Below are 25,683 nucleotides of genomic sequence, written 5' to 3'. Positions count from 1 at the left end.
TGTAATTGTCTGTTCTGTTCTTATTGTTTTATTTATCTATAAATCTTAAATTCAACCTGTTTAAAGGAATAATCTGTGAAATTTAAAGGAAACCACAGGATTAATTTTGATGTTTCTTCTGCTGCAGTACCAGCTGTGGCCTCGTGGCGGTGCTACAGGGAAAGATCAGATCAATCCTCCTCTAGACTAAAACACTGGAAGAAGTTGGTATAAAATTGAATTATTGTACAGTTTCTTTTTTTAACTTCTTAATATTTCCATGCGTAAATATAAATGCAGACATTTAAAAGCACTGACTGTGATTATTCTTCATGTAACATCTGAGTGACGCTGGTTTATGTTCTTGGCATATTTTCATCTTGTTTAAAATAATTATATTTAATGTGCGTGTGTGTTCCAAGTCACAGACAGCAGCTTAGAAAGTTTCCCAAGAAATATATTTTTCTTATGTTACGATACAAAGCTTGTATTAAAATCATAAAATACAGTTATTCAGTGTTCAAAGAGGAAACAGCATCACAGAGGAAGGTCACTTTGTGTTTCCCAAAGAAAAAGAAAAGCCTCTACAATAAAAACCAGAGAGACGGAAACACTGGACTGAAACCAAACTGACATCAGGTCTTAGTGTTAATGGCTCTTTAAGGCAGAGTGACACAGTGATCAGCTGTCAGGAAACATTACAGCTGGAAATTCTGCACTGATTTACAAAAAAACATAACTGAGGAGGTTCAGAAATAAATACAAAGTTTAAGGCAAATCAACTGTCGAGCAGCTGCGTCCAGGAAGAACCAGCGCCGACTCATCTCTGATGTCAGGAATCAAACCCACTGAATGTATCCAAGATCAAAATTAAGTTAAATTAAGTTATAAAAAATTAAGTTATGAAAATCCCAACACTGGAAGCACATTGTTCTGTTGGTGAAGCTTCTAGTCCAGCGGGCTTTGGAAGATGAGTCTGATGCAGCTGGACTCTGCGCTCAGCGGCTGGATGCAGAACGGGCAGGCGGAGTGGAAGGTGTGCGTGCCGTGCGGCAGCGGGATCTGACTCCAGAACGCCGTCGTCTTCTCCGAGCAGACGTGACCGCAGGGGACGAAGGCGTGGGTGGGGGGCTCCGCGTCCACGTAGAAGCCGGCCTCGCAGCCCAGCCACAGCGGCACGTAGGGGCCCCGCGCCCGGCACATGGGGCACTCTCTCTCCTGACACTCCGCATCCACCTCGGGGTTACGACGCCCCCCCCAGCCGTGGTAGCCGTGCACGTGGCCGCAGCGCAGGTAGGCCCAGGGCTGCTTCTCGTCCGGGACGTCTTTGCGGCGAAGGCTGGGGAAGGCCAGCGTGTTGAAGCCGACCGGACACTGCGGCCGCCCGGCGTTCAGCTCCTGCCGCAGGGCCTCCAGGTGTTTGACGGTGGGGGTGTGCGACAGACCCTCAGCCGTCCGCCACAGCAGGGTGGCGCCGCACAGGTCGATGAGCGAGCCGTCCATCAGCTCGTTACACTCAGAGTCCACCTGGAGGAGAGACGAGCAGGTTACAGGTCAAACACAACAACACAGACACCTCAAGTTAAAAGGAACAAAACAGAATCTGCTGCTACGAGTCTGTCCTTCAAAACAAAACAGTCGGTTTTATTTTTATACTTTTAAATATTTTAGTTTCTAACTTTTGAATGATGTCAAAAAGAAGGGCAGAGACACAGGAATGCACTAACAAAGCCCATGAAGAAGACTGCGGGCAAATAAATATGAATGAAAATAACAAATGCTCTAAAATATAAAAAAAGAAGAAAGAAAACACCTCTGACATGCTTGTTATTCATGAGGAAACACAGAAACGTGTTGGCGATCAACTCTGAAATCACTGACTGAAGTTCTTTACTCTTGATAAAACTACAGCTCCCATGAGGGGGGGAGGAGTCACCCACCATCTTGCCCCTCTGCTGAGAGGATCTGGTTTCCCGCAGCGTGAAGACGCTGCCGCAGACGGAGATTTCCCTCCACAGTCCAGGTTTAGAGTCCTGGTTGAAGCCCTGGCGCGGGTGCATCACCAGAACTCCGTTGGTGGTCAGTCCGTCCATCTGACCGTCCTGCATCCTCCACTTGGCGGCCTTCTCCTGCCACCAGGTCAAACATTCATGTTCAGCACTGAGAATCACTTCATGTCTCATCACACAGAATGATGAATGTGTACGTCGGGGCAGCCTACCCCCAGGAAGATGTTCTTGGAGGAGTCGAAGCCTGCGGCGTAGATCCGGGCGGAGTACGGAGGGTTTCTTTGGCAGATGATGCGGCAGGCGAAGCGGGAGATGGTGCTCTGGACCGTCTGACCATCGACCTGACTCTGACCGCCGGGCACCGTGTCCGTCACCACGAAGTCGATGGGATTCTCTGTGGAACGACCGATCTGTGAAGATACACGAGCAAGATTCAGGTTACAGATCAAAGAGGTGTTACAGAGTGCTGATGCAAAAAAAACAAAAACTGAACATTTTATAAGATTAATTTGTTTGTTGATCCTCATTTCTGTCTCTAATTCCTCAATTATAGTTTCTTATTTTACTCTCTGTCTTCCACAGTTTGCGGCACCGACAAAACATTTTGATTGAGGAAATTCTACCAGGCGCCAAACTCCACTGTGCAACATGACTCGTGCAAAGACGCAAAGATGGAAAAGAAGAATTATTTCAACTGACTAAAAGTGCTGGAGGAGGTTAACTGTGTCAGTGAAAAAGACACGATGAGCACAGAACTCTGAATTACAGGTTGTTATCTGATCCTTTTGTGGTCGTACATACATACACAGGAAGTTAAAACCAACCATGCAAAGCTGAATTAACTCTGTATTAATGCAGTAAGTGGATGCTGCAGACCTGGAACATGTCCGTGTTGCTGTCGTGTGTGTACTCCACCACCACCGTCTGGGCCCGAGACAGAGTGTATGAAATACTGTGCTGCTCCTTGTTGCTTATCGCCTTTAAACACAGAAGAGATGAACCGTGACAACATGTTCCAGGACCAACACAGCTGTGAGTTATCTTATGAGTGATGCAGTACGACTGAGACACAAAGAGTGACAGTGGCATCAAGTTCTGGAGGAGAGAGTCAGTGCAGATCCAGACCTTCAGGAGGAACAAACACCCGGACCAGATTCTGCTCTGATCCGGAGCCGTTTACCAACAGAAGGAGAGTTTAGAGATTAAGGTTTCATCCTGTCCTCAGCCCGACCCGTCACCTGGCGTGTCGAGCTCTCACCTTGGCAGCCTGAGGTGTGCAGGACGAGTGGACCGTGCTGGGTTTCACACCGTTGGCCTTGTTTCTGCGGCACAGAGCGAAGCGACTTTTCCTCCTCCCCTTGTCACCGTTGGGCAGCGAGCCGTTACACCTGAACACACGAGAACCGACACTTACTGCGAGCTGAACCATCAGTGACGGCTGGTTCAAGACACAAACATGTACATGCTCATATTTAGATGATGTGAGGTCAGCAGCCGATGTTTTCGCCCTGTCATCACCCTCTCCTGGTTTAGACTTGGGTGATGAGGCATGTGACAGTCTGCGGTCCCAGACAGCTTTATTTCAGTTCTAGATTACAATAACACAGAAGCAAACAAAAGGTCTGAACCCACAGCGGCCGGCCGGCCTGAACCACAGGCGCTCTCTTGTGTCCACAGTGAAAGGCCTTCAGTCAGGAAGTCAGCTGCATTCTTCTCTCTGGTGGAGTTTCTCCACATTAACTGGAGCCGGGCTCCGTTATTCTGCTCCCAAACAATAAACACTGGACCTACCAGAGGTGGGACAGAGTCACATGTGGGTCTCAAGCTTCAACTATGAAAACAGTCTTAATCCTCGTGTTCTGGTTCCTGACCCGAGACGACGTACAGAACAACACCTTCCTCCAGGACGATCAGCTCAGATAAAGATTATGAGCTGAAGTGTTTTCTGTTGTTAGGTTGAGCTGATGTTTAAATACTCTTTTTCAGCTTTGTGTTTTTATTCTGGGTGTCTGTTAGAAACTGTTTACAAGCTTAATGATCAAAAATCACAGAGTCCACTGCTGCAGCACCTCGATTCACCCTCCTGAAACAGCCCACTGGTCAGATCTCAGAAGCCAGAGCAGGAACCAATGAATAACCACATCTGTCTGTGTTCTGCTCGTGTTAGAGCGGCGACTGTGTAGCTGTAACATCACAGAAGTCCTGACATCTTGTTTTGAAGCGTTTTAATACTTCAGGAATATTCATATCACACTTTTCTACAATATGGGACCTTTAACTGTCAGTATTTGTATGCGAATAGATAATAATACTATACATGTGTCTAAGTCTGATGGTGGATCATGATCATGACCTTCTACTGGTCACTGTCAGATGTGACAGGAGGGTTTAAATCAGCTCCTTCGTCTTACTGTGACTGTTGCTGTTGACGAAAGCCTAACGGTCAAGATGTCGTCCTGCGTCTCCACAGAGATTCTTCTGAACTTTTTTCAATTGTTTCCGATGACAAGCAGGAATCTGCAGCACCGCCCCTTTCATGCAGCCACTCTACATGGCTCTAGACAATAACATTCATCGTATCTCGTATCCTGGCTCTGACGTCTCGATGTGAAACAAAGAGCATACAGATACGTTCAGTAAATCGTGTGGATCATTCAGCGGTGACGGTCAGGATACTGTTGTCATAGAGACGAGACACTCGTGCACCATGTGGACACGAGCCCTCATGAAAAAGAGTCAGAGTTCAACTTTTTTCCTACTTTTTGCATCCTAAACAAATCCAAACCTTCAGTGGGTCAAATCCCTCACACATATATCAGACAACGTACATGAGATATGGATGAATCTGTGATGTCTGTATCAGTCTACAATGTATCAGTGGGTTCTGATGTGGACCGAGACCAGAAGGTTAAGATCCGCTCACATTAGCAAACATGTTTACAAAAAACAAGGAGGGAAAGCAAAACAAACAACACTTTGTGTTCACTGCAGCATATTTCCCAAACGTTCCGTTCTTTCTCTCTCTGAGCGGAGAGGAAGCTCGAGTCCATCATCGGTTCCAGTCCAGATCAAGAAGCAGGATGTTCTGGTGCTGTGGCTGACAGATTATCCACCCGAGCCATCAGGACGCCTCTCGTACCAAACTATGTTCATTTTCATAAACATAATTCAACTCGCAGATCATTATTGTCGTCCTGCGCTGCGGCGAATCTGAAAATCTAATTCTAAAGAGCTAAATGCTGTCGGAGCTTTAATAAAGCGTCAGCTGAGCTGGAGGTTATCTTCAGAACCAGACTGCTGCCAGCCGCGGGTCAAGTAAACACCAGAGTTCAGTTAAAAGTGGAGCCATTCTTTCCCTGGATAATGCAAACTTCCTGAGGTGGAGATAAAGTGACGTGCTCCTCCTCTCAGACCACCTCCAGCTCCACTGAGGCTCCGCTGCACCACTCACACCACCACCTCTGTTCTCACTGACTGTAGGATCTTTAAAATTAAACCTTATGACCGCTCTAATTGTCAGTTACCGGGTCGGCCAGACTGTTTAATTTCATATGTGGACAATATAATGCAAAAGCAAACAAAAGGTCTGAAACCGCAGCGGCCACGACTCTGCTGACGTCTGTCGACCTCCCTGAACCGCAGCGAGCGGCCTTCAGTCAGGAAGTCAGCTGCATTCTTCTCTCCACACATTCAACTGCAATCACTCTCAGCTTTACTGCTCCTGACGGACTGAGTTTCAAACTGCAAATTAAACTGTTGCACGGCACCGAGCTCTGATGTATCAAATCGTTTTTAATTAGACAGTGTACAAGTTCTTGTCTGCAGCAGAGGAGGTAACGTACGAAGATCTTTACAGAGGTTTCAGACCCGGAGCAGCACAACGGTGAAACAAAAGGCCGTCAGAGATGGTGTGAAATATGAAACACAATCCAAGACTTTAACTTTTCCTGGAGCAGGGTTTAAAATCTCTGTGCTTTTTTGATGCCGTGTCCAAAGTACCTCAAAAACTGTTCAAATGTCTGGCCACACTTTCATATTTGATCATTTAATTTCTGATTTTATTAAAACTTCTGCCATTTTTGACAAATCAATCTTTATTAAAAACCTCTCTATCTAACAGGCTAACATCAGCGTTACCTTCTCCTTGTTTTGAGTTTAGGACGGTGTCTACGTTATTATGACTCACGATTCCTACCTGATGACATTCTTGTGTTCGGATGATTCTGTAAGAGTTTAATTTCTGTCTGAAGATGAGATACAATTTCTTCCTGAACGCAGTTAGAAAATAATATTTCTGTGACACCAAATGTCCTGAATGTCATCCCCCTCTGAGATGAGAAGGTTTCAGACGTTAACGTTTCTGTAACGAGGCTCCAGATCTAAAAACAGATTCTTGTGAAAATGAAACGATCAGCAGTCTTGTAAAGTGCACAGTCGAGGAGTTACAAGACTAAAACAAGCAAAGCTTTTAAAACTCCTCCTGGATAAGTTGACCACAGCCGTGAAGCCCCTCAGTGAGTGTCTTACCCCAAAACAATGAGCTCTCCATATTTGACTGGTCCTTTGGTGGAAGCAGGGGAGGTGGAGATGTTTTCCTGGCCGAGTGAAAACATCTGTGCAGCCTTGTGGGTGAGGACGGGTGAGGAGGGGTGAGGACGTTCCCGCTGTCACCCTCAGAGAGCCTCCATCAGTGCAGGTACTCACTTCACCTGCAGACACATTTAAGATGTTTGCATAAGACATGCACTCAGGATCATGTTTAATTCAAAATGTAAAAAACCTTCTTCAGACATTCACACGAACACAAAAGCTCCCAACACAACAGCATTCAGCGGCACAATACACCCACCCTGTCTTTGTGCTGGGAGCCGGGAGCGACGCGGCCACACAATGTATGTATTCAGTGCAGCACAGTGAGCCGGGCTGTGAGGTGTAAAACAAACCCAGTTACATCTGTGAGCGGGTGACTCACTCCGCAGCACACTGGAACTCATGTTATAATTCTTTGTGCCAGCAGAATAAAAACAAGCTGAGCACTGATTCAGACGCCGACTGTGACGTCATCACCGACCTGCCGCTTACACAACTCATGTTTAATTCTCCGCTGATTTAAAAACGTTTCTTTGGTGTGTTTCATTTGAAACATCCCCCGCAGTCGGACGCCGTGTTGGAGGCGGAGCTTCTGCAGTGGCCAGTTATGAAGCCTCAACATGCACACCAGAAACCTCCAGCCACCGAGACGGCTAATCTCCGGTTTAGCGCCCGGCTAACCTGAACAGGGTTCAAACTATTTAATCCTGCAGCTCTTCTAGAATGTTCCGAACTTTACTGGACCGAATGGCTTCAGTTATGACAGTGAAAGGAGTCAGAACAAGGGTTTGTGGGCCGCAGTGCATCACGTGACGATGTAATCACACACTGCTCCTCCTGAGGGCCTGGATGCTCCTCACCGACCCGGACCTCAGCAGCCATGAGAGCTGCAGAATACTGTTTATCAGCACTTCTGGAACAGGGTTATGATGTCATTTCCAGCGCCTGCTCTCATACTGCTTCACTTTGTTTACATGTGGCGGACCCTGCCACCCTCTAGCTTCACACAGTGTTCTGAAAGAACAGCTTGTTTCTTCACTTCTGGAAAAACGACATATTTCTGAGTTTGTACTATCACCTCATTCATAGTTTGAATTTCTTCCCTTAAACTACGTAGTGCTCCTTTAAACGCACGTCTTATCAGATCACTTGTTGAAAGAAATACCGTCCACGTCCTCACAGCTGGTGACGGATCCAAGTCTAATAATCTGTGGTTCAGCAGTCTGATGGCTGTCTCCTCCTCTCACTGCAGCCCTGTTGGAAATGTTATCTAGGAATCTGTAATGTTCAGTGGGTGGAGGATATTTACAGACAGACGTATAAAGAAAGGCGAGCCTCGCTCCTCCACCCTCACCGGAGCTCATTTCAGACGCCATGAATGCATCCAGTGAGCTGCAGGGGCACAGAGACTCTTTCAGCGCCTGTAACTGGACGCCACATGAGGAGGACGACTCTCTAAAGTGACTTCACTCCTCCACAACAAGCGCTCTGTTGTGCATCTCTTTCCTCTCGTGACGGAGACGTGGCGTCCACCTCGAGCGTGACACGGAGGTGAATCACACGTCGCTCTGTTCTGTTCGCGCCGCCGCTCAAAGCTGATTTTATCCCTCACTTGTGACTCAGATCTCAGCCTGAACAACACAAAGCTGCAGGGAGTCCTGGATCTTCACCAGCAGCTCGGACTTCTGGTCCTGATGCTTTATTGTTTAATAACGTTCAACTTCAGTCCCAACAATCACTGCAACAGATGTTTTCTACATAAACGTCACTGAGGGGATTTCACTGCTGACACTACTAGTGCGTTTTACTGCCAGTACTTAATCTAACACTTGTTTTGATTATTCATACATTTATAATAGTTGCACAACAACAATACGTCCTTGTTGCCTTCACATCCTGTATTAATACAGTTTGGATCCATGTACCTTGTCCCTGCTGTCCATGTCTCTAACTCTAACTCTGTCTTATTATTATCATTATCATTATCATTACTACAATGTTTAAATACATTTTATTTACTAAAGACTATTTACTCTTTCTGTAGTGGAGTCTGGAAGCAAACGTTTTTTCATAAGAGTATTTGTACGACCAGCGTGTACTGTTACTAAAGTAAAGGATCTGACTTGTTGCACCAGCGAACACTCACGCTGGTTCTAGACTCTCCAAATGTTTTTGGACCCAACGGATCATCAACTCAGTGACAGTGAGTCATTTCTCTGGTGCTGTGACGAGAGACGTGTCTGACTAGACGTTTCTACTCGCTCCAGTCGGCACCAGAAACACTGGTTGGTTAAACTTGGATGATACGATCTTAAAATAATATCACGATTTCTTTTGGGCCATATCAGGATACAAGATATAAACCTTAATGTTCTGAAATCTCCTCAAAACCAGTTCATAAACCATTAAAACCAGGAGAGAACAACTCTTAACACCGCCGGTGAACTGACGATGTTGAAGCTGGAGAGAAAACATCGTGCTGAACTTTGAGTGTTTTCTCACTTTCAGACGAGTCGACTGACATCAAAACAAACGAATGGTTGGAAATGTTTCTCATGAGGCTCAAAGAAAATCCAAGCAGCAACTTTTACAGCGACTTCATTTCCCTGAGCCAGTGTGACATTATAAACCTAGCTTCACAGTGTTAGCGCTCTTTCTGGCGGTTACAATCACAACCCAGATCGTCGACTTGGTAAGAAAGTAAAGTAGGCCGGGTGTTGAACACACGACTGGTTATCAGAGCGCTGTGAGTCAGATTCAGACTGGAGATGTGATCTCTCTGATCTGGAGTCAGTAACATGGTGACAGAATACAGATCAGAACAACCACAATTGTTCAATCTGCAGATCTCTAATAAAACGTCATGAAAAATATCAACTTCACACACAGGAAATCAGGTCATGTTGGTGAAGGAGGCGATGGGGTTTACAGGATCAGTTTACAGCGATCAATAATGTGTCACCATAAACATGCTGATGATTTATCAGTGTTTTAATGGCACATGCAGCTCAGGGACTTTGTAAACTCCAACCCGCCAAACACCCCACAGACCAACCAGGGCGGCACCGACCCACTCTGTTTCCACATCAGCCCTGAAGAGGAAATACCCTGCAGAGCACACACACACACACACACACACACACACACACACACACACACACACACACACACACACCCAGATCACCATAGCAACAGACGAAGATAAAGGCCGTGGCTGTGAAGTGTCAGTGAGGCTGCTGCCTGTCAAACACATCTAACTGTCCCACCAACAGGCGGAGGAGGGTGGATGTGTTGGGTGGAGGGAGGTCACACACACACACACACACACACACCCACACACACACACACACACACACACACTGCGCACTAATAACTGAGTGTACAGCAGCTCCAGGCGACGGGCTCGTCCCGTCTCTGCACCATGTGAACAGTTTACACAGATCATCTCAGAGGAATTTAAGCCGATTAACAAAGAAGAGTTCATCAATCGTTCTGGTAAATCACAGAGAAAGTAAAAGCCGCGCCGGAGGATTCGTCCACAGATCAATATCATGATAAAATCAGTTTTAAAAATGTTTAACCAATTTGTTGTATGAGATCACATGACATTAGACAGGAGCCAAACAAAAGCTGGAGGACCAGCTGTCGTCTCTAAATAACTTAAACACAGACAACTTCTCCCCTCCCAGGGTTTCTGAGTGGCGTTATTGTATTTGTAAACAGAACCGGGTCAACAACACAGAACAGAACACACGTTCATTCAATTATTTAGTGTGTAGTAGGAACAGATGTCCAGTTAAAGGAGCAGTCTGTAACTCTCTTTGTCCTCATGACTGAATAAACAAACTGACCTTCAAGAAAAAATGAAGTTTATACTGCTATACTTTGTTTACATGTGGCGGACCCTGCCACCTTCTAGCTTCAAACCAGTGTTTCCTCTGAGAACAGCTTGTTTATTCTCTTAAACACGAGTTTGAATTTATTCTACTAAACTACATAGTGCCACTTTTTAAAGGTGGACTAGTTAATTCTGCCCTGATTGCTCAGATCGTGAAAAAATAATCATAATTATTATTATTGATCCTGCAGATTTAAAGGAGCACTATGTAGATTAAAATGTCTTCGACAAAACTACAGACTGCTCCTTTAAAACTATCAAATGATTCAGACGTGTACAAAATAATCAACAGAAATCAGCTGGTAGGTTAATCTTGTACAAAGACCGTCTACACCCTCAGTTTGATTATGTTTTGTACACTTTCCTTCCCGTCTTATGTCTTTAATTTGGATTATTTCCTTGTTACAGAGTTCGTTCAACCAAAGTGATAAATCCTGTTGATGCTCACCATCACTCGCTTTATGATATTTTGAACCTTACTGTAAACCTGTGTATAGTTTTATGATCCGTATATTACTTTTCGGCATTGTGTTCCATCACTCCCAATTTAAATGTTATATTTCACGTTGAAACTCTTTGTCCTGAAGCTGTTGTACAACCATCCCACGTGTTTTCCAGGTGACCTTGAACATCCTGATTACTCTTCTCTGTTACTGACGGACTCGACTTCACCCTAAACTTCAGACTGTTAGGGTGTAAAGTGGGCGTGTCCTGTAGTGATGACATGAGATCCTTTTGCTTAAAAACAGAAGTTCTAGGTAAAGCGAGCGGTCCTGTCCGTCCTCTATAGATGCCCCTGCACGCCGGCCTTTTTCATTCATTCAAACAGAACCGGTCCACGTTGAGTCTCACTACACCTGTCGGCTCTGAGACTGTGAGGAAGGCGCACTGATGAAGTGGATTACAAAGTTGATCGCTGCTTTTTTTGGACCGGACTCGATCCGTCTGTCCGACCCGCACCACACCTGCTCCGACTCTCAGGTGAGCTCCGTCTGCCTAAATATGCTGATTTTCATATGGAGTTCTGAATGGCTTTATCACTTCATCACACGTGTTGACTTTGTCTGTGAAAGGCGCCAATAACAGATGAAGGCGCGTAACTTAAACGTTTATCATTTCACTACAACCAAAAATATTACATTTAGTATCCTGATATGTTTTATTATTATGGTATTATTATGTATTTATCACTAACGGATACTATTAAGAGTATTTTAATGAGTATCCAAAAGTCATACTAGAGTAAAAGTGAAGATATCATGTTAATATATTACTTCGGTTCCAGTGAAAGTCCCCCGTTTGAATAGTACTCGAGTAAAAGTCTTAAAGTATCTGACAAAAAGTGTATTATACATATATTTATATGATGTTTACTCTGTATGTTGAGTCTGGATCAGATACTTTCTCCTCGCGGCGTTATTGTTGTTGTAAACAGAACCGGGTCAACAACACAGAACAGAACAAAAGTTTATTCAATTATTTAGCCTGTAGTAGGAACAGATGTCCAGTTAAAGGAGCAGTCTGTAACTCTCTTTGTCCTCATGACTGAATAAACTGAATAAACAAACTGACCTTAAAGGACAACACAATTTATATTGTTATACTTTGTTTACATGTGGCGGACCCTGCCACCTCTTGACCTTCAAAACAGTGTTTCCTCTGAGAACAGCTTGTTTATTCTCTTCTGGGAAAAATAAGTATTTCTGAGTTTGTATTATTATCTCATTAACATTGTAAATATACAAAAATCAGAGTTTGAATTTTTTCTACTAAACTACATAATGCCACTTTTTAAAGTTGTACTAGTTAATTCTGCCCTGATTGCTCAGATCAAGAACAAATAAACATAATCATAATTATTGATCCTGCAGACTTAAAGGAGCACTATGTAGATTAAAATGTCTTCAACAAAACTTCAGACTGCTCCTTTAAAACTATCAAATGATTCAGACGTGTACAAAATAATCAACAGAAATCAGCTGGTAGGTTAATCTTGTACAAACACCGTCTACACACCCTCAGTTTGTGGTTTCTTTGTACACTTTCCTTCCCGTCTCCTGTGTTTAATTTGGATTGTTTCCTTGTTACAGAGTTTGTTCAGCCGAGGTGATAAATCCTGTTGATGCTCACCATCACTCGCTTTATGATTTTATGATCTTTTCCGTAAACCTGTTTATTTCCTTATGACACTTTCTGTTAACCTGTTTGTAGTTTTATGATCCGTATATTACTTGTTGGTGTTGTTCATACTTCACTCCTGATCTAAATGTTATATTTCATATTAGAACTCTTTCCTTCTTTGTTCTGCGCGACGATTCACACACGGGATGATAAAAGTTACAACCAGTCCAAACTTATGTCTATAGTAGGATGTTTTTTCAGTGAAAAAGGCTTAATGTTATAGTTTGAAAGAGTGTATTTACTTCTGGTGATGTTAGCAGTGGTGGGGCTCTTCTCACAGATGAGTTATGCTTATGCTCTATAAAAACTGTAAGAAGCCACGTATGAATACTGCAACTGCTCTCAGCCGTATCCGTGACAGACAGCTTGAACTGTGACCGTCTCTTCTGTGCAGATCTGAACCTTCTCCGGGTTCTAGGTCAGCGTTTGCGTGTGGAGACGGCTGACGTGTGCTGTGAGCTTTTAATACGAGCGGACAGTTGGACAAAAGGGCCAACTTTCAAGTTTTTTAAACGGGGGAACAAAAGCAGCGTCTGCAGGGGGACAGATGCTCTGGTGGGATGGTGCATGCTAATCAGTTTGTGTGGCCGGAACAAAAGAGGCCAGCTGGGCTACACGGAGCCGGACAGACCGGCCCGGCGACCACAAGCACTGCTGGAGCCCCTGATCAGGATTACAGACAACACTAACACGCATGTTCTACTATGGTGTGATTAAAAGTGTACGTATGTGGAGCGAATTATCCTGTAAAAACAAAAAAACTCACTTTAAACTCTGAATGTGGTGTAGTGTAGTACAGGATAATAGTATAGTGTTATATAGTGTAAGTATAGTATAGTGTTATAGGATAATATATCACATATTACAGTACAATCAAAGTACTTGAAGACATTCAAAATGACTTTATAGTGGGTAAGTTGTTAAATTAAAGATCATATTTCAATTTTAAACCCACTTGAAGGGAACACAGCTTCATTGTATGTGAGGGAGTACAGTATAATCACTCAGGGAGACAAAGAGACGCATTAAACAATAACACAATGGCATTTTAATAACATAATATGTCTTTATAGTGACTTTAAAGTGATGTTTTATGGTGTTAACATTATATATTAACAAATAATACAACACCAAACATGGCTTGCATTAAATACTATAACTTTCACATGAATATCAGCGTTATGGGATATTATTTCTGATTAACACGGAACATTATTCGCCAGGTCTATCTTGTTGTTTAGGTGTTAACTAGCTAAGAGTTGTACGTTAACGTCTGTGTCGTTAGCTAACGTAGCTGTATGAATTTAGACAGTTAAGAACTTTAAAGTAGCTAATTCGTTTGCTAACTAGCTCGTTTTTCTAGCTAGCATGAAGGCAGACTGTGGGGAACAGGTTTTAAAGTTGTTAAAGTTAATAAGAATAAAAAGAAATTCAGACTTTGAACAGCAAACTTACCAAAGTTCTAAACCGTTGTCATGTCCCGGATATCTCCGTCCCGGTTACCGACAGTGTTTTACTGCGTCTGAGCGGAACAAAGTGTGATTAAATGTCCGGTACCGGTGGATTAACACGTCTGTCCTCGGCAGAGAGGGCTCCTCAAAGTGGACTCAAGCCCAGTGAGGTTCTGTTCCGACTCTGAGGGGCTGATATGAACTGAGCCGAGTGCTGAAAGAGTCTACAGTGTAAACTATGGCTACTTCCGGTATGCATTTCAAAATAAAACGAGCCACGCCGAAGTCACGCCCCTTCCGGTTTTTTCCGCGGGCCCTGGAGTGATGTAGCGATGACGTCATTTGTGGGCTAACCCAGAAGTTAGCATCTCTCTGGTACATTTTGTGGGATTATTGCAGTGTATTTTGGATTATTCAGGAAAATAATCTCAAATTTAGGATCCCTGCCGGTTCTGTTCAACGGCGAAGAGAACCGAATAACTTTGGGTTCAAACAAAGTGATTGATGATGTCACAGCAGCCTGCAGGAAGCTGTGATAACTTAAGTTAGCATCAGTGTGCTTCCTCTGTGGGATTATTGAACTGTATTCTGGATTATTACAGAAAATAATCTCAGGTTTCTGATCCGTCCAGGTTCTGTTGATCCAGATAATCTGCACAGATGAACTCCACTCTGTGATGTGTGAAGCTAAATTAACTGTGTAGCAGTAAGAAGCTAATGCTAGGCTACAAATAGACGACATCACGGTCACATGACTGAAACGTCACCACCACTAAGAGTCTTACTGCACAATTACTATCCAGGTTTTCTATAAACTGATCAATGTACAAGTTGTAGTCCGCAACGGACCATCAATTGTCATTATTCATTCACCTCTCGATTAATCAATGAGACTTTAAGAGTTTAGAACGTGATAGATAGATAGATAGATAGATAGATAGATTGATAGATAGATAGATAGATAGATAGATAGATGAACACGATGCTTCATCAGGTCACTGAGGTGGAACCAGGACGAGAGCCTCCATCCGTAGTCTGAAGATCCGATCAGGCCCGTCTGAGTCCACAGGATGCAGCTCCTGCAGATCTGCCTGCAGGAGGCAGACAACATAAAGAAAGATGGCGGTGTGTGTTAGAGGATGACTGAACACTGAAGCCTGCTGAGAAACAACATTCCTGTGACGGAGGCAGCTGCTGCTCGCTGAACAGGATCAGCGAGCAGCAGCGAAGTCAAAGAGTCAAAGAATTTCTTCAGCATCTACTTTGATAATTGATTAAAGATCAGAAGGTTTCTGCTTCTCACGAGTGAAAATGTGGGTTTTGTCCCAACAGTGAAGAACTGATGATGTCACAGGGGCCTGCAGGAAGCTGTGATGTCATCAAACAAAGTGTGTTTGTCTCAGTCAAACTACAGAGAGTGTAGAGACGGTGAAGCTAACTGCAGTTAGCGTCTCTCTGGTTCCTCTGTGGGATCATTGAACTGGGTTCTGATCCGTCCAGGTTCTGTTGATCCAGATAGTCTCCACAGATGAACTTCAAATTAACTGTGTAGCAGTAAGAAGCTAATGCTAGGCTACAAACAGACGACATCACGGTCACATGACTGAAACGTCTCCACCACTAAGAGTCTTACTGCACAATTACTATCCAGGTTTTCTATAAACTGATCAATGTACAAGTTGTAGTCCGCAACGGACCATCAATTGTCATTATTCATTCACCTCTCGATTAATCAATGAGACTTTAAGAGTTTAGAACGTGATAGATAGATAGATAGATATAGTGTGTAACTAAAGTGGCCTGTAAAGACGGACTAGTGAGTAGATGAGTCTCCGTGTTCGCTGTGAGGACGTTTAATGTCCCCGACAACCTCTGTAGTCTCATTCAGACACTCGTTAGCAACCGTCCTTTTTAATTCAAACGAGGGATAGATACAGACATATCTGTTGTCGTCGAAAAAACTAAAGTTCAGAACTGGAATTGCAAAACTGTCAACTGTTTTTCAGGTTTCAGGAGTATTCCTGCGGCGCTCTGTGGAGCCATATTTACATTTCAGCACATACAAAGTCTACAGAATCAGCTGTTGGTCCTGTATGCAGTGAAATAAAACAACCGGTAACAAAAAACAAGCATTCCCTCAGTATTTTCTTAATATTTACTGACAAGACACAAAGCTAAAATGCCAAAATGCAGCATAAATTGGTGTTTTATTGTGAAATTCGAAGCTCCAGCTGTTTCTCTCTCTCTCTCTCTCTCTCTCTCTCACACACACACACACACACACAGGAAGATAACTCGACTCGGTCCTAAACTTCAGACTGTTCTGATGTGAACAGGCGTGTCTTAGAGTGATGACGAAGAAGTTCCAGATTTACAGTAGCCCGCGCGCCCGCCTTTTCCATTCATTCAAACAGAACCGATCCACCTGTCCGACCCGCGCGAGCCCGCTCCGACCCAGGTGAGCTCTCTCCGGCTTGTTTTCATCCTTTTTAACTTAATTTAAAGTTTTCCATATGGAGTTCTGAATGGTTCGACACGTTGAGTCTCACTCCACGTGCTGCTCTGAGACTGAGAGGAAGGCGGAAATCGGAGAAAGGCGCGTTAATGAAACGGTTCAGGTGGATTAAGAAGTTTAGCGCTCTTTTCTGATCAGACTCGATTCATCTGTCCGACCCGCATCACACCTGCTCCGACTCTCAGGTGAGCTCCGTCTGCCTAAATATGCTGATTTTCATATGGAGTTCTGAATGGGTTTATCACATTATTACACGTGATGACTTTGTCTGTGAAGGCGCCAATAACGGATAAAGGCGCGTTAATTAAACATTTATTATTTCACTATAACCAAAAATATTACATTTAGTCTCTTAATATTTATTGTTATTTTGTTATTATTATGTATTTATCACTAACGGATACTTTATTATATTTTAATGAGTATCCAAAAGTCATACTGGAGTAAAAGTGAAGATATCATGTTTCAATAATACTCTAGTAAAAGTCTTAAAGTATCTGATATACATGTATTTAAGTATCAAAAGTACAAGTAAAAGTATATTATACATGTTTATATGATGTTTACACTGAAGACGTTGAGTCTGGATCAGATATTCAGCATGAGTTTGAGTTTGCGAATCTTTTTCTTTTTTCAATTCTACAGCTGAAAACACTAAATGATTTTTGGAAACTACAAAGTAACTAGAAACTAATGTCATCAAATAAATATGGCAGAGTAAAACTACTGTTGGCCTCTGAAGTGTAGTGACAAACTACATATTTGAGGATGTGTGTCTTGGATTATCTGAAACAGTGTTTATTTTTTAACTGATTGCCAAAATGTGCTACTTTGGCTCTGGTGTAACATGTAATCTAAAAACTAGTAACTAATGTTATCAACAACATGTAGTTGAGTAAAAAGTTCAATATTTGCCTCCAGAATGTTGAGAAGTGGAAGTCTGAAGCAGAAAAATAAAAGTAAAGCTCCTCAAAGTTGTATCTAAGGTCAGTACTGGAGTAAAAGTACTCGGTTACATTCCATGGCTGCTTGCTGTGCAGGATTACAGGATGTTTATGTTGATGGTAACGTTCAGTGTCAGACAGAAGAGAGACGTCCCTCTGTGTCTGCAACAAGTATAAAGCAGCAGAAAATGGAAATATTAAAGTAAAGTACGAGTATTTCAGAGTTATACTGACAGAAGAGGAAGGTCGTAAATGTACTTAATTATTCTGAACCACTGAACACGAGTCAAAACTTATAGTTATAATAAAACATCTGAACAGAATGTCCTCAGAGTTCTGAGGGCCGACACCAGAACCTGTCAGCACGCCCCCAAAAAATTAATAATGATTTACTTATTTCAACAAAAAAGTGTCCAGGACACGCCTCCGGCAGCGTGGCTCATGGGGCTCCATGTGGGGAGAAAACTCTACATGATGACGATGCAACTGGATGAGTCACAATGTGCCGTTTTCACTGTGATGACAGTAACACAATGTGAGGATTAAATGTCAGCAGTCGTTTCAGGGGAAACTCAAAGGTGTGTCGCTGTTGACACGGTACAGAAGACACATTTATATTTCTATAGGAGGGATTAAGTGTCAGTTATATAAAGATACTAAATGATCAGCGGCAAAGTTAGAAAGAAGCGTTCATTCTTTGTGAAAAGTACATTTGTGTTGAACGCCACATGTTGTTAAAAGTGGTAAAGCAGCAGAAGAAGAAGAAGAAGAAGAAGAAGAAGTGTTCACATCCTTTACTTATGTAAAGTCTTAAAACAAACACAAGTCCTCCTCTCCTCCTCCTGAAGATATACAGTCAGGTGAAGTGTCGTAGTCTACAGAACAGTTCTGGAGCGTCACAGTGAAACAGAGTTGTACCTGAAGCAGCTGAGACTTGGTTTAAAACAGAAACAGCCTCACGGCTCCGTGCAGCTCGTAGCTCTGATCATTGTTTTGAAGTTGTTTCTCTTTCTGGTGCAGGAAGGCGACAGAAGCTACAGGATGTGGAACGAGAAGAAACAGAGTCCACCTGCCGACCGGTGAGCTTCATGTTTTGTGTTTAACTTTTTTATAAGATGATCAAATAAAAAATCTGATCAGCTGATTAAAAAGTGTTCTTGTTTCCTCAGCGGTCAGGCGGTCGCCATCATCATCTTTGTGCTCGGTCTGGGAACGCTGCTGCCCTGGAACTTCTTCATGACGGCCTCACAGGTCTCACTCCTCCTCCTCCTTCTCCTCCTCCTCCTCCTCCTTCTCCTCCTCCTTCTCCTTCTTCTTCTTCTTTATCAAATTGTTCTTCTGATTCTCTACAGTTTGGATTGCGTCCAAAGTTACTCATTGTGTTTTCTTCTTCTTCTGTGTTAAAGTATTTCAACGGTCGGCTCACAGCTTCAACGAACTCCTCCAACAAGACGTCAGGAGGTCCGACTAAAGACTACAACTACGACAGCTGGATGGCCTTGCTTTCCCAGCTGCCCCTGCTGCTCTTCACCCTGCTCAACTCCTTCCTGTATCAGTGGTGAGTTCATGTCCCAACATGTGAGGATAAGATGATGATGATGATGAGGATGATGATGATGAGGAGGATGCTGATGATGGTTTTGGTCTCTGCAGGGTGAGGGAGCGTCTCCGCGTGGCCTTCAGCCTGATCGCCATCTTCCTCCTCTTCTCCATCACGGCGGTTCTGGTTCAGGTCCACATGGAGCCGGACACCTTCTTCTCCGTCACCATGGCGACCATCTGGTTCATCAACAGTGAGTTCAGACGCGCCCGTCACACGTCGACTCTGACGTGGAGTCTTCGTCACGACCTTTGTTGGAGTTGAAACCAGCGACAGAAGATAAAACGCAGCCAGACAAATTAAATAAAGTCCTGATTTAATGAATCACCTCTGATGTCGGTGCCGTTAACTCCACAGCTGCTGCTGCTGTGACCGAGCTGCAGCTCGTCAGCAGTTTGCTTTTGATTGTGTTTGCTGGAGTTAATACATTTAATAAATATACTACCTGCAGAAGATGAGGAGAATAATACTGAACATGTACAATGTCCTCATTTCTAATAATCTGCTGCTTCAATCTGCTGAACAGAAATCAATAATATAAGAATCAGCAGCAGGAGCTGAGTGAACAGCTGCTACTGCTCATATATTACTGCACTATACTAATAATGATGATGTAACCATAATTATAATGTTTAAAGTGTGTGTGTGTGTGTGTGTGTGTGTGTGCAGTGTTCAGTGCGGTGCTGCAGGGCAGTCTGTTTGGCGTGGTCGGCCTGTTTCCTCCTCGTTACAGCACTCTGTTCATGAGCGGTCAGGGCCTGGCCGGGATCTTTGCTGCTCTCGCAATGCTCTTCTCTATCTTAAGTAAGTAACACAACAACAACAACACAACAATAACAACACAACAACACCACGACAATAACACCACAACAACAACAACAACAACAACAAAACCACAACAACAACAATAACAACAACAACAACAGAACATTTTCCTCATAATGAGTTTCAAATCTCAAAACAACAACCTCTCTGTCTGATTATTTTAGCTCCAGAACTTCAGCATACAGTTTATAACTGATAGCGATGATAAAACCACCTGTTGTTTTTATTGTAATAAGGATTATTACTTCTGTTTTTAATTCTTGTGACAACATATAAGTTGTTTGTTGTTGTCACGATACAGGAATTCACCTATATGGATATTTGTTCACACACGAGGACAGAGACTGACAGTCAGATTTTAGATGTTTAAACGGCACGTGACTCGTGTTTCCTCGTCTCGCAGCCGAGAACAACTTTATATCTGACAGCATCGTTCACGCTGCGTCTCTTCTGCTCTGCAGGTAACGCAGAGAGCAACACGACGGAGGCGCTGGGATACTTCATCACGCCGTGTGTGGCCACGCTGGGGACGCTGCTGTGTTACCTGCTGCTGCCACACCTGGTGAGCAGACACACAACACACACACACGCACACACACACACCACAATGAATCATTCACCTTTACTTTGACTGTTAAATCAGGCTCAGCTGCTGTTGCATCACAAAAAAAGTTCATGTTTTTTGGTTAAATTGTATTTTTATGTTGAATGTTTTTCACGTTTCTGTTACTGATGCTACAAATACAAGATCATTAACAAACTGCAGCTACAAAAGTGACTGATTGTGTAACTTGAGGCTAAAGAGACGAAACAGTCTGTGATCTTCTGACCTCGTCGACTCTCTGCAGGATTTTGCTCGTTTTTACCTGAACAGAAGTCAAACTGATGAGGTGGAGAAGTCTCAGCAGCTCCTCAGCATCACAGGTCGGTAAATTCAGAGTGTCGTTTAGCAACATGCTAACAGTTTCAGGCTAATGAGCTGCAGCATGTGTGTCTGTGTGTGTGTGTGTGTGATTTAGTGGCATCTAGTGGTGAAACTGCAGCTTGCAGCTCTGACACACGAGCGACTCGATCACTCAGCATTAAATCTTTGAGCTGAAGTTGTTTGTCTCCTTGTAAAAAGTGTCAGTTTGTGGCAGCATGTCTGTACCAGCCTGTCTGCTTCTGTGTCTAAAGTGCTAAAGTCTTACCTGCCAACATTGATCAGCTGTTTGAACACACTGTTTACACTGATGTCACCATTTACACTCCATTTATGAAAGAAGAAACATGTTATTGATCTAAACATGTCACATGTTACAAAGACACTAAACAGTAACAATATAGGCTACTTCTTTGTCCCCGTGGAGAAAGTCCCCAGACTCCCTTAACAAATGTGTCAGTTTAGTGAGTTGTTGAGTTGGAGACACTTTATAAACTCTGTGAAACTCTGTCTCTGACTCATTCTGCATTATTTGGACCTTCTGGTAAATTCGGCAAATGTTCTACATGAACTTCTTTCTGTCTTTGTGCACCTTTTATTCAGTGACTCAACATTAGCAGATCAGCTCCAGCTCAGTTTAGGTCACTGACACATTTTTCTTTCTTTCGCTTTACAGATAAAAAAGTCTCAAACAACAATGATAAAGAGCTCGAGGCCAACGGGACGGTGATCAGAGACCCGGAGGAGAGTCAGGAGCGTCTGTCCGTCCTGGCCGTCTTCAAAAAGGTTCAACCACTTTTCATCTGCAGGATATTTCCCCTGTTTTAAAAATATTTCGGGGATAGTGCCAACATTCCAGTTTGTGCAGCGCTGCTCTCGAGCTGGTTTCATGTTGAAAACACGAGTGTGTGACGATGGCGATGCTTCCTGTGTGTCCTGCAGATCTGGCTGATGGCGGCGTGTGTGACGTGTGTGTTCGCCGTCACCCTGTCGGTGTTTCCTGTGATCACGGTCCGAGTGCAGACCGTCTACAAGGACAACACTTCCTGGGGTGAGTCATCGTCATCAGAGTCACCAGTTTCTGCTGTTTAAATAGTCGAGTTCGAACGATGTGCAGGTTTTTTGGGGAAAATAACGACGTTGGTATAAATACTGATATCAAAACATTGCCAGATTTACACCCACTCAAAAACACGTGTGGCAGAACATATGTAACTGTGACTTATTAATAGTTTAATGATTAACTTTATTATTCGGACGGAGGGACAAGACAGTATTGTTTCTGTACTGTGATCCATTTTCTAGGTTTGTTTGTGACCTGCGAACAGGATAATTTTCCAAAATTCCTAAAAAATAAACAAATAGGTAAATATAAAATTCAACATGTGTTTTTTTGTTAGTTTGGTTTTTTTCACGAAGGACATTTTTTCATGTGTGAAACCAAGAAAAAAAAATTTTCAACAGGGGAAAAGAATTATTATTATTTTTTAATCACTAAATTATGTTTCACCTTGTGTGTGGAAGTGTGTGTGTTATTTATTCATCTATTTCCCTGGGAGAATTATTTTTTATTTTTATATTATGTATTTTTATTTATTTAATAATTTTTTCGTGTGTGGAACCGAGAAAAATAAACTTTTTCTTTTTCAGGAGAAAACTACTTTTTTTTTCTTTTTCCTTTTTTCAGAACAAAATATTTTGCATGTGTGAAACTAAGTTACATTTTGGGTTTTCTTCTTCTTCTTTTTTAATAACTGAGTCGGTTCCACACAGAAAAAAGAAGATTTTAAGATTGCAAAAATCTTCTTTGTTTAAAAAATCACTGAAAAAAATATTATTACTCGGCTTCACATGTTTTATTTTGTTATATTTATTTATCTTTTTTTTTTGTCCAGTGTTTTGGCTGATGGGAAAGAAACTGAGGAACTTATAAAGATTATCCTGGGAAATAAAAAAATCCCTCCAGTTAGCAAGTCATGAACACAGGAGAATTTATATAAGACAAAGAAAATGTTTCAGCAGAAGCCAAAATGTTCTCACGTGTCCCTCAGGGCTTCCGTACGATTGACCTACCTCACCAGCCTCCTGATAAATCAGTGCTGCTCTGTTGAATAACATTCACATCAGAGTCGTAGCTGTGACGCATGTTTGTGACCAGCCTAACCAACATGGCCGCCTCACATCCGTCTCTTACAGATAAAATCTTCTCCTGCGTCTGCTGCTTCATCGTTTTCAACGCCATGGACTTGGCCGGCCGCAGCGCCCCGTCTCTCGGCCAATGGGTGAGTCTCTCCGCCTGCTCAGAGAATTTACACCCTCCTTACGTATTAAAGGTGCAACGCGCGAGATTGTAGCCAGCCGTCCTGCTAACTGTGGCTGCTGTTAGCTCAGTTAGCCGTGCAGCTAGCGGTCTGTACTGGGAGCCCACTGATCAGGACACTGTTAATGTTAATACAACCAGCACGTGAGCTGTGGGCCGCTGCTAGCTTGTTAGCATGACATCACAACAGGAAACTGTCCTTTCTCCGCAGGCTGATGAGACTGTTTATGTTTTTATATCCCACAATGCACCTTTAATGATTCCTGAAACCTGCTTTAAAGGCAGACTTGTGACACATCAGAGTTATTTTAGATTCTGATCCATTTTAACAAAAAAGTCTCAAAAAACATCCTCCATCTTCTGTCTGTATCTTTTTTTTTATCATCTTAAGAAGTGAGATAAGTGAAGTTTTATGATTCTGATGATTGATTGATGCTGTTGGTGTTTGTGCAGCCTGCGAAGGAGAGCCGGCTGTTTCCTGTCGCCGTGTTGTCCCGTCTGCTCTTCATCCCTCTGCTCATGCTGTGTAACGTGAAGGGCTCCAGACTCCCTCACATCTTCAGACACGACTGTGCCTTCGTCACCATCATGGCCCTGTTCTCCTTCTCCAACGGGTACCTGGCGAGCCTCTGCATGGCCTACGCTCCACAGTGAGTGTTCGGCAGGAATGCCATCGAAACCGTCGGTTGCATTCAGCTTATTAAGTGATTTGTAGACTGATTGGATTTCGAGTCCGTCTCTGAGTGTTTCACTGGTTTCTGTCAGTTACTGTCGCGTCTTTTGAGGCTCGCGTTGTAACTTCCTGTTTCTGTCCTCAGGCTGGTGAGACATAAAGACTGCGAGACGGCCGGCTCTCTCATGACCTTCTTCCTCGTGCTGGGTCTGGCAGTGGGAGCGTCGTTCTCCTTCCTGCTGGGAACGCTGGTGTAGACGAGCGGGTCGAGTGAATCGAGCGAGACGTTGAGAAATCAAAGCATCACGTGATCCAGTCCTGAAAAGAAGAACGATTTTGAGTTTTAGCACTTGTATCAGGACATTTTGTAAGAATATTCAGAGACGTGAGGACTGATTGTCTCTCAGCCCCTCAGAGATCACGTGACTCCTTCATACGACACAAACATCAAGTAGGAACTTCTGTTAAACTCACTGGACCCGGTGAAACCCTGCAGCTGCACTCCAAATACATTTGAAGTTATGATTTAGACGTTATTGATTGATTGTTTGTGTGTTCTCAGCCTCAACAAAGTCTGATTTTTCTCTGGACTGGATTTTTAAATTTGTCCTGAAACATCCAAGAAACTCAAAAGATCTTTTACAGGAGAGCTTCAGACTTTGTATTTTGTATTGTTGTCATTAATTCAGCATTTAACAACAAATATTGTAAAAGATCTTTTGGATTTCTGTTTCAGGACAAATTTAAAAATCCAGTCCAGAGAAAAATCAGACTTTGTTGAGGCTGAGAACACAAACACAGAATAATTCAAACAGTAAAATATAAAGACTTATTTGGAGTTCAGTAACCTGGACATGAATTATTGAAGTGAAAGTCTTTATAATAAAATAATCAGGGATCAAAGTATTTGTACAATCAGGAACCCACTGAATAACATCACATCTTCCTCTTCTTCTCTTTTATTTGTTTATATTTATTTTTTCTTATAACTCGTACTTTGATGACATGTATGATAAGATTGAATTACATGTAAATCAACCTTTTATCATTGTAATTGAATCCCTGCTTTTATTCTGAAGGCAACTATTTTGAAAGTCCTCTGCTTCCAAACATTTTGTTTAAGGTTTTATAATATATTCTCCTGGTAACAGCTTTTATTTTATGTTTGTGATTAGTTTTATACTCTGGTTTTGTTTTCTGTGTGTACTGTACAACGCAGCGCTCCTATTGGCTGCAAAGAACTCTGTCGAGCACTGATTGGTTTACAGGTCAACAGATGAGCTTTACATTTTATTTTGTTACTGAATTTCAAAGTTCGTCACCGAACGTGTTTTAATTTATCTTTTGATATGATGAATGTCAGGTTGTTTAGTTTTTCTCTCCACACTGAGGCTGTTTGTTCTTATTCGTTTTATAAAACAAAAAAAATACATTTTTTAAAGACTATTATTTGTTTTATTTTTGCTTATTTATGCGTGTTTGCACCGTGCTGATGCTCTTTCATTCCTCTAAACAGAAATGTCTTTTTATGCTTGTTTTCATAATAAAACGCACTGAAATATCAAACTTCTGTGTTTTATTTAACCTACAATACCCACAATGCAACTCATCCACTGAGTGACATCACTGGAGACGACTGATCAGACGACCTGCAGCTTCCTCCGACCTGTAGACACGTCAATGAGGAAAACTGGTGGAGTTACCCTTTAAAATGAGAGGACAGTAATATTGTATTTTCAGCTTATTTCTGTTTTTAATGTCTTTAATGTGATTTAT

The 25,683-nt window shown here is 42.7% G+C and overlaps 2 protein-coding genes across 3 annotated transcripts; one reads left to right on the top strand and one right to left on the bottom strand.

Moving 5' to 3' along the window:
* Positions 1–418: 418 nt before the first annotated feature.
* LOC115593048 (E3 ubiquitin-protein ligase pellino homolog 1-like) lies at positions 419–14,359 on the bottom strand. Its single transcript, XM_030436369.1, has 7 exons — positions 14,113–14,359; positions 6,516–6,697; positions 3,247–3,376; positions 2,865–2,966; positions 2,201–2,398; positions 1,920–2,108; positions 419–1,506 (listed from the first exon to the last, which is right to left on the bottom strand). Exons 2-7 carry the CDS (start codon positions 6,599–6,601, stop codon positions 928–930), a joined length of 1,284 nt encoding a protein of 427 aa, XP_030292229.1. The 5' UTR covers positions 6,602–6,697; positions 14,113–14,359; the 3' UTR covers positions 419–927.
* A 2,079-nt stretch (positions 14,360–16,438) lies between these two features.
* Positions 16,439–25,473, top strand: LOC115593033 (equilibrative nucleoside transporter 2-like). Of its 2 annotated transcripts, none has more exons than XM_030436357.1 (13): positions 16,439–16,566; positions 18,588–18,646; positions 18,737–18,818; positions 18,974–19,125; positions 19,221–19,360; positions 19,837–19,971; positions 20,454–20,554; positions 20,841–20,916; positions 21,591–21,700; positions 21,857–21,965; positions 23,111–23,196; positions 23,688–23,884; positions 24,053–25,473. In XM_030436357.1, exons 2-13 carry the CDS (start codon positions 18,609–18,611, stop codon positions 24,162–24,164), a joined length of 1,338 nt encoding a protein of 445 aa, XP_030292217.1. In that variant the 5' UTR covers positions 16,439–16,566; positions 18,588–18,608; the 3' UTR covers positions 24,165–25,473. The 2 variants fall into 2 exon arrangements, with proteins under 2 accessions (XP_030292217.1, XP_030292209.1); XM_030436349.1 differs by having other exon boundaries at positions 16,445–16,808.
* The last annotated feature ends 210 nt before the right edge of the window (positions 25,474–25,683 follow it).

This window comes from Sparus aurata, chromosome 1 (genome assembly GCF_900880675.1).
Source record: "Sparus aurata chromosome 1, fSpaAur1.1, whole genome shotgun sequence".
In the NCBI taxonomy this organism is placed as follows: Eukaryota; Metazoa; Chordata; class Actinopteri; order Spariformes; family Sparidae; genus Sparus; species Sparus aurata.
The sequence above is the reverse complement of the archived record's forward strand: the minus strand, read 5'-3'. Positions and strand labels throughout refer to the sequence as shown.